Source organism: Bufo gargarizans, chromosome 7 (genome assembly GCF_014858855.1).
Source record: "Bufo gargarizans isolate SCDJY-AF-19 chromosome 7, ASM1485885v1, whole genome shotgun sequence".
NCBI classification, from domain to species: Eukaryota; Metazoa; Chordata; class Amphibia; order Anura; family Bufonidae; genus Bufo; species Bufo gargarizans.
Window position 1 is genome coordinate 25,639,543 of NC_058086.1, and position 12,986 is coordinate 25,652,528.

The 12,986-nt window shown below is 47.7% G+C and overlaps 1 protein-coding gene and 1 long non-coding RNA gene across 5 annotated transcripts in view; one reads left to right on the forward strand and one right to left on the reverse strand.

Annotated features, from left to right (window-relative positions):
* The window catches only part of LOC122944032, a 94,328-nt gene that overhangs the window by 49,186 nt on the left and 32,156 nt on the right, over positions 1–12,986 (reverse strand). The window lies entirely within an intron of this gene.
* LAMB2 (laminin subunit beta 2) overlaps positions 1–12,986 on the forward strand; it is a 68,896-nt gene that overhangs the window by 40,896 nt on the left and 15,014 nt on the right. The window contains exons 14-25 of one of the 3 annotated variants that reach the window (XM_044302232.1): positions 587–722; positions 963–1,121; positions 1,894–2,021; positions 2,796–2,916; positions 3,682–3,874; positions 4,192–4,335; positions 4,422–4,653; positions 5,162–5,325; positions 7,767–7,796; positions 9,954–10,019; positions 10,928–11,152; positions 12,287–12,504. In XM_044302232.1, coding sequence (XP_044158167.1) covers positions 587–722; positions 963–1,121; positions 1,894–2,021; positions 2,796–2,916; positions 3,682–3,874; positions 4,192–4,335; positions 4,422–4,653; positions 5,162–5,325; positions 7,767–7,796; positions 9,954–10,019; positions 10,928–11,152; positions 12,287–12,504 — 1,816 coding nt within the window. The remainder of the gene's footprint in view (positions 1–586; positions 723–962; positions 1,122–1,893; positions 2,022–2,795; positions 2,917–3,681; positions 3,875–4,191; positions 4,336–4,421; positions 4,654–5,161; positions 5,326–7,766; positions 7,797–9,953; positions 10,020–10,927; positions 11,153–12,286; positions 12,505–12,986) is intronic. The other 2 variants (XM_044302233.1, XM_044302234.1) reach the window with 2 other exon arrangements.

Consider the following 12,986-nt stretch of genomic DNA (forward strand, 5'->3'; position numbering starts at 1 on the left):
ACTATAGATGCGGCACTGCTGCTTACTGTACGGTATATTTTTCTTGGTGATGCCAGCACTCTATAGTTGTTAAGGCAATGGTATGGAAGAATTATTATTATACTATATGGCGGTATTTAGGCACTATAGCTGTGACACTGGTGCTGACTGTACGGTATATATTTTTCTTGGTGATGGCAGCACTCTATAGTTGTTGTTTAGGCAACGGTATGGAAGTATTATCTGGCTGTTATATAGATGCTATATGACGCTTATAATTAGGCACTGTACAGTGTATTCGATTTACATTGCATACTGGTGACAGCACTGGACAGACAATATAGGCCAGGGATCAGCATCCTTCGACACTAGGGCTGTTGTGAAACTACAATTCCCAGCATGCTCCATTCATTTCTATGAGAGTTCTGAGAAGAGCAGAGCAAGTATGCATGCTGGGAGTTGTAGTTTCACAACACCTGGAGTGCCGGAGGTTGCCTACCTCTGATATAGGCGGTCATGCTCAGACAATGCCAAAGTCGTTAGATTTGTAAGATTTTGTAACCTGATCTGCTTTTATTTTTTATGTACTTTTCTTTTTATCCATTAGCTGCACAGCTGAGACGGGTCAGTGTCGGTGCAGAAACAACATGGTGGGCAGGCAGTGTAGCCTGGTCAAATCTGGCTATTATCGAATAGACTTGGACCATTACACCTATGAGGCTGAGTCAGCTCTGCTACGACAGGTAACAAGACCCTGAAGAGCTCATCGCTTACGGCCATCCCATTGTCAAATACTGCCGCGTTACCTAGCGGTGCTCTGCAACATGTGACTCTCAGCTACTGTGAAACTACAACTCTCAGCAAGCCCTGGCAGCGGCAGGCTCTCAGCGCATGATGGGAGTTGTAGTTTCACAATAGATTTAGAACGACAGGTTGGAGACCCCAGTTCTTTTCCATCATTCTGCTCCCTCTTTCCACCATAGGGTTGCTCAGTATCCGAGCGCGAACGTCCAGTGGGTCAGCCTGCTACATGGACGGGTCCGGGATTTGCTCTGGTTCCTGAGGGTGGAGTTCTAGAGTTCCAGATCAGTAATATTCCCTACTCTATGGAGTATGAGGCAGTCCTCCGGTATGAGCCAAAGGTAATATTATTCCAGCAGCATGGACTGCTTTTACTACTGATGCCTTCTTATGTGGCAGAGAGGACCCCCTAGGGCACCAGGGCCTTGGTGACATTGCTACCTCTCCACCTAAACCCCTGGCCCCGATGTAAGATTCATGCCAAACATTCCAATAACATTATATACCGTCCATATGTCTGACATCCTCTTATCTGGCAAGGGGGCCCCCTAGGGCACCAGGACCCAAGTTTGACTACTTCTACACCCTTTATAGATATATCTCTGGCACAGATCTAAGGTCTCTACCAATCCTACCAATAGTTTTACCTGACGTTAATATTTTTGATGCCCTGTTAGATGACAGAGGGGCCCCCTAGCCCACCAGGACGAGGGGGCGACAACTACCTCTGACCCTTGTAGATGCAACCCTGGCACTTATGTAAAATTCCTACCAACTCTACCAATATCGGTACATGCCCTTAACAGTAATGCTCTCCTGTTGTGTGGCAGAGGGGCCCCCTAGCCCACCAGGACGAGGGTGTGTAAACTACATCTTCACCCCTTGTAGATACAACCCTGGGACTTATGTAAAATTCCTACTAACTCTACCAATATTGGTACATGCCCTTAACAGTAATGCTCTCCTGTTGTGTGGTCCCACTAGGACACCAGGACCTGGTTATTAATGCCCTGAAACCACCCAGGCCTGCAAAGCCCACATACTATGGCTGTGTATGGACAACTTGCCATGGAAGGGTTCTCACTGTATCTACCTTTGTTGATTTACGAGCAGTTTCCTGAGAGGTGGCAGCAGGTGAGGATATCCATTATCAGACCGGGCCCTATTCCATCCAGCAGTCCCTGCGGTAACACCATTCCTTCTGATGACCTGATGACTGCTTCTCTTCCTACCACTACCAGGTGAGTTTAAAAGGGGGTTGTGCAGAGAAACATGGCCGCTTTCTTTGACAAACAGCATCACACCTGTCGATGGTTGTGTCTGGTACTGCAGCAGCTCAATTCCATTGAAGTTGATGGGGTTGAGCTGTAATACCATAAACAACCTGTAGATGGAAGTGTGGCGCTGTTTTTAGAAGAAAACAGCCCTATTTCACTACAGCCCACAGAGACAGTCACCGTGAAGTGGTATAAAACGAATGCAGATAATAGCATAAATACAGTGTCAGTATACACTGACCAGACCCTCTAAATATATTCAAACCCAGACCAAACCTCTAATCATATTCAGCACCCCCCTATAATAATAATATAAATTATTTATTATTAAATTTGTTACATTTTAATTATTAATAAATGTATTAAATTAAATTATTATTTAATTTCAGATTCCAGACTAAACCTATTTAGACCCCAGACCAGACTACAATATTAACGATCAGACCCAGACCCTCTAAATATATTCAGACCTCAGACCAAACCCCTATATTGCTATCATACCCTAAATTAAGTTCAGACCCCAGACTAAACCCCATAAATAGATTCAGACCCCAAATCGGACAAAAAGGAATAAACCCTCTGATCCAAAAATGCACCATGTACTTAACCCGCGTTGCTCCTGCACCGGGTCCTGACACCATCCGGCGGTGATTTAGTCATAGGGACATTGGTGCAGTGGCAAGCTGACAGGTGTAGTAGTCCTCCTTTAACCCCTCCTTTGATTATGATTTGTTACAGACATGCTGTTCTGCCTCAGCCAATCTGCCTGGAGCGCGGGGTCAGTTACACCATTCGCCTTGAATTCACCAGATACAGCTCTCGGGAGAGAGTGAAAGGAGCCAGTATACTGATCGACTCTGTGAGTATCACTGGAGCTATACATAAACCTCTATATAGTGAGAACAAGCCTGGAGATACCATAAAGGTGGTCCCGTCCGGATTGGGAAGTTAAAGTGAAAAAAAAAAAAAAAAAAGTGGCCCCAGATACCACATTGCAGCATAAAATGTGACCGCAGCAGAACCAGATACCAAAGTGCAGTGCAAAATACTGCCTAGAGAGTATCAGATCATTATGCACCTGGCTTTTGGCCCTCTGGGCATCGGCCCACCAGGAAATTTCCCTGTAGGGTCTCTGGCCGTTCCTGCCCCTGGTCCCGTCCCCTTATTGGCTAGAACCTGTGCAGAACTCCCCTCCCCTGAGGAGCCAAATTGTTAACAAGCATGGAATTTGAGGATTGAGTGGCAAACCCCAGCAACATAATGGGGGCCCGCTCTGATCTTAGCTATGGGGCCCCTTCTCTTCTACATATGCCTCTTAGGCTACTTTCACACTAGCAGCAGCCTTCTTCGCCTGCCGCTAGTGCACACGTGCCGCTGGAGGTCCGCTCCAGCCCCAATGACTATAATGGGGTCGTGCCGGAGTTCCGTCAGCAGCATGGCAAACATGCCGAGAGGCGGCCGGAATAAAAACTACGACAATGGGGCCGGAGCGGACCTCCAGCGGCACACGTGCACTAGCAGCATCACGGATCCGGCAAGCTGTTCACCCGCCGGAAAAGGTTGCCGCTAGTGTGAAAGAAGCCTTAGTGAGGTAGTCGTTATCATTTCCATCTTCTTCCCCCAGTTGGTTCTTGTTCCACGCTACTCCTCTCTGGAGATGTTTATCGGAGGAGACTCGGCTTCCATTCAGCGTAAGGATGCATTTGAGCGATTCCGCTGCCACAGCAATAGCGGCAGTGTCCTAAAATCGCCGACCAATGAGGTGTGCTCCAAATTGATCACCAGTATGTCGGCCATCCTTCATGATGGCGCCCTGGGTGAGTTGGCAGTACTAGCGTATATTGGATATGGATAATACTGACTGTTTACGGACAGAAAATTTGCTCTTAGACTTTCAGCACCCCCTAGTGGTGGATAAACAAAATGGCCATAGATGGGACAATAATGTAGTCAACTCAGTAGCTGCATGGAGAACACAGCGCCATACCTGTCCACAGGTTGTATGTGGTATTGCAGCACAGCCCCGGGTTGAGCTGCAGTACCAGACACAACCCACAGACAGGTGTGGCGCTGTTTGTGTACGAAAACGGACATGTTCTTCTAATTACGGACTAATCTCAATTACCTTCTCCAGCCTGCAACTGTGACCCTCAAGGATCACTGAGTTCAGAATGTGACCAAAATGGCGGCCAGTGTCGGTGTAAACCCAACGTCATTGGACGCCGCTGTGACCGATGCGCCCCTGGGACTTATGGATTTGGACCATCCGGCTGCAAAAGTAAAGACCCTTAATGGAAATGAATGCCAATTGTTTGCTACCTACCTGTGCTGTAGGTTATATGACGTCTTTATATTACGCCGCAGGCTGTGACTGTAATCTAGAGGGCGCCAGCCACAACTTCTGTGACCAGTATAATGGGCAATGCCCTTGTCGGACCGGTGCCTATGGGTCAAAGTGTGATCGGTGCCAACCAGGCCACTGGGGCTTCCCTAACTGCAGGAAATGCCTGTGCAATGGGCATTCAGAAGAGTGCGACCAAAAGACGGGCGCCTGTCTGAACTGTCGGGATAGCACTACAGGAGACAGATGCGAGAGGTGACTGTTAGACTGCTACCTGTTCATACTACACATTAAAGGGGTTGTCCACCTGCGCATGGGGTGTGACTGGTATTGCAGCTTAGCTCCATTGAAGTCAATGGGAATGAGCTGCAGTACCACGCACAACCTGTGGACAGGAGTGGCGCTGTTTCTAGAAGATGGCAGCCATGTTTTTCAAATCCTCGACATCCCAGATCTAATCGAGGGAAGGAGATTTCTGAGGTATCTTTTTGGGATCTTTGCACTGTGCCGCCCCTCTGTTATTCCTCTTGGAAATGTATGCGTACATTTATTTACAACTGGGTTTTACCATTCTCCGCGTTAATGAGCGGCTCCCCATCAGTGTCTACGGACTCACCTTCCTGCAAGGGCAGTGCCCTATTTATCATACAGTTCCAGGAGGAATAACAAAGGAACGGCACGTCGCAGAGTATTGAGAATTGCTATTTCATTGCATTTTCTAAATCAGACCTGAAATATCCTAGAACTGTCTCTTTTTCTCCAGATGTTCGGCTGGATACTTCGGAAATCCCGTGCTGGGATCTGGTGATCACTGCCGGCCGTGTCCTTGCCCCGAGGGTCCCAGCAGTGGGAGACACTTTGCAGTGTCCTGTCATCAAGACCCTCGATCGCGGCAGGTCATCTGTAACTGTAACCAGGGCTATACAGGTGAGTCTTCCCCTCCAGGGCAGGTGGAAGGTGGTCTCCGTTACGACAGATGATATACACCCAGTAAGTAACACTTAGAAACCCGTTCACCAAGGAAATATCCACACAGATAGGGAGGAATATGTTCTCCTGACCCTGTCCCCCATGACAACTACTCTAGACCCTTCACACTAACAGTGCCTATAATCTTACAAGACTGCACTGCAAACTGGGCAGACCACCCTTGGGTGCCCAAAATGCCACGCCACACCTCAAACTGAGGAAGGGGCCACCCTAGGTAAAAGAGAACCGCACTGTTATTTAGGGCTCATTCACATCTGCGCCGAACTTTCCGTTCTGATCTGTCAGAAGAACAGAAAAATAAAAATAACCGATCTGTCTTAGGCCCCCTGCACACGAACGTGTGCACCCCGTGGTTGTGCTGCGGCCCGCAAAATGTGGGCCGCAATGCACGAATACAGTCCGTGGGGCAGCCGCAGCGGATCGCGGACCCATTCACTTGAATGGGTCCGCGATCCGGCCGTTCCGCAAAAAGATAGGACATGTTCTATCTTTTTGCGGAACGGAAGTACAGGACGAAACCCCACGGAAGCACTCCGTAGTGCTTCCATAGGGTTCCGTTCCGCACCTCCGGATCAAGTGAATGGGTCCGCATCCGTGATGCGGAATGCCCACGGAACGGCACCCGTGTATTGCGGATCCGCAATTCGGCAACGGGAAGCACACGTTCGTGTGCAGGGGGCCTTATTTTGAGCATCAATTGTGATCACTTTGTGTCAGATTGGCGGATCAGACTGCCGGTTTTCCGCCGATCCGGCACTGCTGGATTCAACTGTTGACTTATAATGGGGTCCAGCTGTGATCCGGTTGCTTTCTGCCAGTTTTCGGCCAGAGAAAACTTGATGCGTGCAATGGTTTTTGTCCGGCGGAAACCCAGCATTTATGTCGGATCAGGCATGCCGCAGATGTGAACTTACCCTTAAAGGGGTATTCCTCTCTCAGACAATGGGGGCATATCGCTAGGATATGCCCCAAATTGTTTGACAGGTGCAGGTTCCATCTCCAAGACCTGCACCTATCTCTAAAACGAAGCCAAACACAAGGCCGGCAAAGTGGTGGTGGCTGGCGATGCCGAGTCCGGCCACCCCAAGCCTTCCTATTGGCCTGCCGAAAATAGCCGAGTGACACGCTCGGCTACTTTCAAAATCCCTATAGAAATTAATAGGAGCGCACCGCGCTTGTGCGGCCTCCGTTCCCATTCATTCCTATGGGGGTACGAGCTATTTTCAGCAACCCCATAAAAATGGATGGAGGGCAGCCGCGCTCGGTGCACAGTGTGCGCCCTCCAGGGCTTTGCTGGCTCCATTTATGAGATAGGGACCCACACCTATCAGACAATGAGGGCATATTCTAGCTATATGCCCCCATTGTCTGCGATGACACAACCCCTTTAAGGTATGTTCACACAATGGATTTTAAAAATTTGCCTACAAAATTCAGCGCAGAATCCGTGAGTGTTTTTTTTTTTTACCATTCGTGTTCACATCAATACAAAACTGCAATTTCAGCTATTGGTTTTTGGTGCAACCAAAAACTGTGCAGAAAACGCGCAAAAAACGTGTGGACACAAAAGGAGCCTTTTTTTTTTTTTATGCTTCCCATTCATTACAATGGAAGATTCGGCGTGGATTCCGCCCCAAGATGGGGCGCGCTGCTTCTTGTTTCCACGTAGAATAAAAAAGCAAGTGCTGCTTCCCAGTGAAATGAATTGAAGTCCGTTTTGAGGTGGAAACGCTCCAAAATCACCGCCAAAATAAACCGACCCTTAGGGGCCACGCATGGATTTTGCAGGCGGAATTTAAAAACTCATCACGAGAACGTACCCTCAAAGTTAAACGTTAGTGTGAACTGCCCCTTATTTTTGATGGGAGAAAAAGTCCTGCATGCAAAACTTTTTCTCCTGCCAAAAATAACTGATCTCTCACGGAACTCACACAAACCGATGCTCAAAAAAAACCGGATCCGTTATTTCTCATTTTTCTGGGGGATCAGAATGGAAAGCTCAATGCAGATGTGAACTCGGCTTTAGCTGTATATGTGTGGGAGTAATATTTGAATACTTCAGATTATTTCGGCACTGTATGTCGGTATTATGTGGGATGTAGATAGCGGTATTACATGGACACTGTATGGCAGTACTATTCTATGATGAGAAAAAGCGAGGAAACCTTTGCCCAGGGCCCAATTTTTTTTTAGAAAACCAGGAAATCTTCCTTACAGGCTCCTGAGCTCTAACCTGCTGTATATAAACACTATATGACGGTATGTTATGTCCTATTAATCCTGAAGGACTAATACCCCAATGAGCCTGTTCTGTGGGATACAGTATATCATCTGTGAACCTTCCGTGCAGTATATTTTTTTATCGTTTCTCTTCTCAGGACTGGTAAAGAGGTCAGGAGGGGCCCGGCGTGAGTAAATGGCCTTGTCACCCACCCCAATGCATGGCTTTCCTTTACTGGTCTCCGCTACAAGCACAGATCCTAGATCGCGCACCTTAACTTGTTTCATTAGATGAGGGAACAAACTCTAAAAAAAAAAACATTAGGATTACAGACGATTTTGGGGTGTGAAAGGATCCAACATGGGGCTACTACTGGAAGCTGCAATGGAGGGAGGGGGGGGGGGGGAGGTCATGGCGGGGTAAGCCTTAGCGCCTGGCCATATAGATATTATGGCCAGAGTATTAAGGGGAACCTGTCACCGGGATTTTGCGTATAGAGCTGAGGACATGGGTTGCTAGATGGCCGCTAGCACATCCGTAATACCCAGTCCCCATAGCTCTGTGTGCTTTTATTGTGTAAAAAAAACGATTTGATACATATGCAAATTACCCTGAGATGTGTCCTGTACGTGAGAGGAGTCAGGGACAGGACTCATCTCAGGTTAATTTGCATATGTATCAAATCGGGTTTTTTACATAATAAAAGCACACAGAGCTATGGGGACTAGGTATTGCGGATGTGCTAGCGGCCATCTAGCAACCCATGTCCTCAGCTCTATAAAAGATCCCGGTGACAGGTTCCCTTTAAAGGTATATCTGCACACACTGGCTTGGTGTAACCCCATCTGCTTCTTCCTCTGGAGTTGTCCTCACACTAAATCGTAATCATTGTGTCGTAATTGCTGTACTAAAGCTTCTCAACCACACGTCGCGAATACTTCATCACCGACGTTCTTCCTCAGGATGACGAATCCTCTCCTTAAGGTGGCCATACACATTAGCTTACCAAAGATCAGATTTTGGCGGGGACCAACCGGTCACCTATCTCATGTCTATAGGGGAGGTCTCGACTCTCCAGATGGCAGATATCGGGAGATAAGGATCGGGCCGACAGATTTCAACATGCCCGATTCACTAGGAGATGTCTGACAGCGCTCTTACTCCCCTCTCCCTATTGAGAACACACGCATGCTCTGCTGAGCCAAGTGTGCAGGTGTATCGGGGGGTTTCAGGAGGAATACCTTGTGGCCAAATGAGCGTTCTAAAATGTATGGGCAGCTTAAAGGGGATGTGCACTGAGATGTAAAATATTGGGAAAGAGCTCAGAGTAGGATAATGAAAAGAAATCAAACTCACGTTACCGATCCCTTGCTGATCCTGTATCGACGCTTACTGGGCCCCCGATGGTCTCTACTTCCTGGCCCCTTATGGAAATGCCTGCTCAGCCTACCACTAGACACAGTGGTGACCTGCCTCAGCCGGTGATTGGCTGCTCAGGCATTTCCTGTGGGTTGAGAGACGGGACCAGGGAGTAGAGTCCGCCAGGGACCCGGTAAGTGTTGGAACAGGGTGGCAAAGAATGGGTGAGTAGTTCTTATTGTATTTTTTTTAACCCTTTCCCAATATTTTTTTTACCCCTGTTGAAAAATGCCTTTAATTGACTCTCTAGGTCAGGCCCCTTACAGGACAGGGTGTCCTACAGAAGCCCTATCCATAGCTGATTTAGCAATTGCAGTGGTACCCGTAAATGCCTTCCTACCCCTATGATGATCCAATGAAGATCGAAAATTGGGCCACATGGAAAACAGAGACTGACCGTACAATAGAGGAATATCATGTGGCAGTAGTGTGGCCCTTGTAGAGTCAGGGGCCTAGCCCGATGATCCCATCTTCTTTGATACTGGGTGTTGAGAAAAGTGCAGGGCTTCCCTCGGGGGCAGGGAATTGGCCTAATGGGTGGAGAGAAAGTGTTCAGGGCTCTCCTCAGGGGCGGGAAGATTTATGGTCATAGATTGGAACCAAAAAGAAGAGAGGAGGAAGCCTGAGTGACTCAGTGACAAATGTAGCTCCACACCTGCTACAAATGGCTGATGTACTTCCTGGACCCAGCTACGAGAAGATGAAAAGTTAACAAAAATATCTGAAACACCCACAGAAGTCCACTTCACATTTGGCTGAACGATCTGCACTACCGATCTAGGTTCACTATACAGATCACAGTTGGCTCCGCACATTTCACCGATTATGTCCACAGCTCATATCTGGCTGAACCATGAGCACAATACCCCAGCCTGATCCTACACTCACCTCTACCCGAACTATAGACCCGTTATTTTATCCCTAGTAACTACCGGATACAAATGCTGCCTGAATAAGCCAAAATGCAGACAGGTCCCGTGGACCATAAGAGGTACATATTTAAGGGTCCTGGTGAGTAATGACCAAGGACTCAAATCATTGCTTGGACTATTATGACCATTTATGCTAAGCTGTACCCACCAGTGATGCCCATTGATAGTGTTGTGAGGCTCGAGTCCTTTCTTTCCTTTCCTCACGTAAGTTTTTTCTATGGAGTTGGGCAATGTCCAGTCACACAAAATGCAACTTTTTTTGGCAGACATGTATGGCGAGGTATAGTAGTACATAGGGCTCTTGGTCTTAGTCACAGTTGTTTTGAACCTGTTGCCAGTCATGGCTCCCATCTCTAGAATGTGGTTCATGATGTTGCTGTAGGACCAGGACCCTAGGAGCTATGAGGTGGGTTGACGTGAGGCTTTTAGGTCTGCTGTCCCAAGAACTGGACAAGGATCTTTACAGGTTTATGGCCGTTGGGGTCTTCTGACCACTCAAAGAGAGAACACGTCGCTCACCAACAGTGTAAATAGAAGTCCAACCCTTGTTGTCTTCAATCATGCCTTCTAAACCAGCCCTGGTTATACCTTCTAGAAAATAGTACCATAGTACCAGTCAGCTGCCAGGAAGTTACAAGAGACCATCCAATCAGAGATTGCCGCATGTCACCTCCCCTTCCTGTACCGTTCTTGGCCTAGAAGAAGGAAGTCTGTGTGAAAGGAGAGCACTATTATCCTCGGCGGGGCCTAGCAGGGGATAAATGCTAATATGCCCCCCCAGCCCGCTGAGCGCTGTCTACTGCCAAGTGTCCCCCTTACCTAAGGGATGCTGCTTCATCCCATATTACAATACATAGGATATTTCGGTGTTTGGGTAGCAGCCTTCACATTCATTACTCGTTACGTTTAATGGTTTAATTTAACCCTTGCCTACGTGCCCTCAATAACAAGCAGTTGTCACCGCCAGGTTCCCGATGTGACGAGTGCGCCCCCGGCTTCTATGGGAATCCCTTTCAAGTTGGAGGACGGTGCCTTCCCTGCCAGTGCAACAACAACATCGACATGACGGACACCGGGTCCTGCGACCGTCGTACCGGACAGTGCCTCAAGTGCCTGTATAACACAGAAGGGAGGTTCTGCGAGCAGTGCCGGGTCGGCTACTATGGCGACGCCTCGAGACGCAACTGTAATAGTGAGTAACAAAGTATCAGAGCAAAACACTGACTTTACTGTCGGTGTTAGCGGGATTTTCCCATGCTATCGATATGCCAAAAATGTCCACTAGGTGCAGTCCCCCCATGAAGACCTGATCGTATCTGAAGAACGGGGTACCTGTCGTGAAGTAAGAACATGCTGCGCATGCGCAGCTTTCTCCATTCACTGCTATGGGTCTACTGAAGATAGGACAGGCTTGGCTATTTTGGAAAGTCCTATAGCAGTGAGTGGAGAGGACACTGCGCATGTGCAAGAGCTCCTCCATACACTGCTATGGGAAGTCTGAAAATAGATGAGCCTGTGCTATCTACAGTAGACCAACAGCAATGTATGGAAAACGCTGCGCATGTGCAGCATGGGGCCCTGTTCTTCAGATAGGAACAGGTCCCAAAGGTGGGACCTGCACCTATAGGACATTTTTGGCATATCCTATCAATATGCCATAAATGTCCAGATGAGAATACCTCTTTAACCTCTGCATATTATAGAAAGGTAATTAAAACGTGAAAACCAATCTGTTAGATTGATTCGCCAAAATATCCTCCCTTTTTCTGAGCTCCAAATCCGCAGCACGGATGTAGATTTAAAAATATAACTCCCTGTCTGCCTGCAGTCACCACCAGAGGGAGCTCACTGTATACTGATTTATTATTTGAGTTCATTTTTAACCCCTTAATGACCTCCAATAAATATTTTTACAGCTCTGTACAGGTACAGGTGTGTGATAACGCCGAAGATCCTACTAACAGCTGGGATCAGAGGGCCCCCCCCAATCCTGGCTGTTTAACCCTTTAGATATCACAGTCACATGCGACTGCGGTACCTAGTGCTTTACAGAGGGAAGGATTTCTCTCTGCCAGCCCATCATCACCCCCATGATGCGATCCAATTAGGATCCCTTACCACGGCAGCCGGAGATCTTTGGGCAAAATGGGAGTCCCATAATAGGACAAAAAAAAAATTGTAAAACCAAAAAAATATACAGAAGTTCAGAACAAAAAAAAACTATGTTATCTTAGCTCCCTCTAGTGGAGGTTGAAATAATTACATCATATCACTTCTAGATCTCTAAAAAGGAATATTATCCGGACTTTTCTTCTCCCCGTTACAGAGTGTGTATGTAATCACCTGGGGACGGACCGCAGCCAGTGCAGCTCCAGGGAGGAGTGCGTGTGTGACAGAACAGGCGGGCAGTGCCAGTGTCTTCCCAACGTCAAGGGTCAAAGCTGTGACCGCTGTAGTCCCAACTTTTGGAACCTGGCAAGTGGAAAGGGGTGCGTCCCCTGCAACTGCGACCCCCACAACTCTTTCGGCTTAAGCTGTAACGAGGTGAGTCAAATAGAAGAAAAATATATCCTTCCCAAATAACTGCGCCAAAAGGAGGGCAGCAGATAGTTCAGCGGAGTACCCAAGTAACAGTGCCCAAATAGGACCACAGTCGTCACCTAATATCAGTATGAGCTGATTTGTAAGGATGCACGATGAGATGGTGGAGACCCCAGGGCCGTCCCATAGAGTGAATAGGTCAGGGCACATGGTCGATCTGTCACTCCATTAGGACAGAGGAATGGGACCTCCGTTCTCCGGATCGGTGAGGGTCCCAGCAGTTGGACCAATGACAATCAGCTAGTCAATCTAATGGATAGAAGATAACTTCTAGCAACCGGAATACTCCTTGAAAGAGGACCAGTCACCTCTCCGGACATGCCAGACAATAATACATATTCTTTTTATCTCATCTGTTTTTATTTCCCCGATGGTAATTTTTTAAAATTCGGTTTTCTGTCTATGATTACGGGGACAGCCATGGT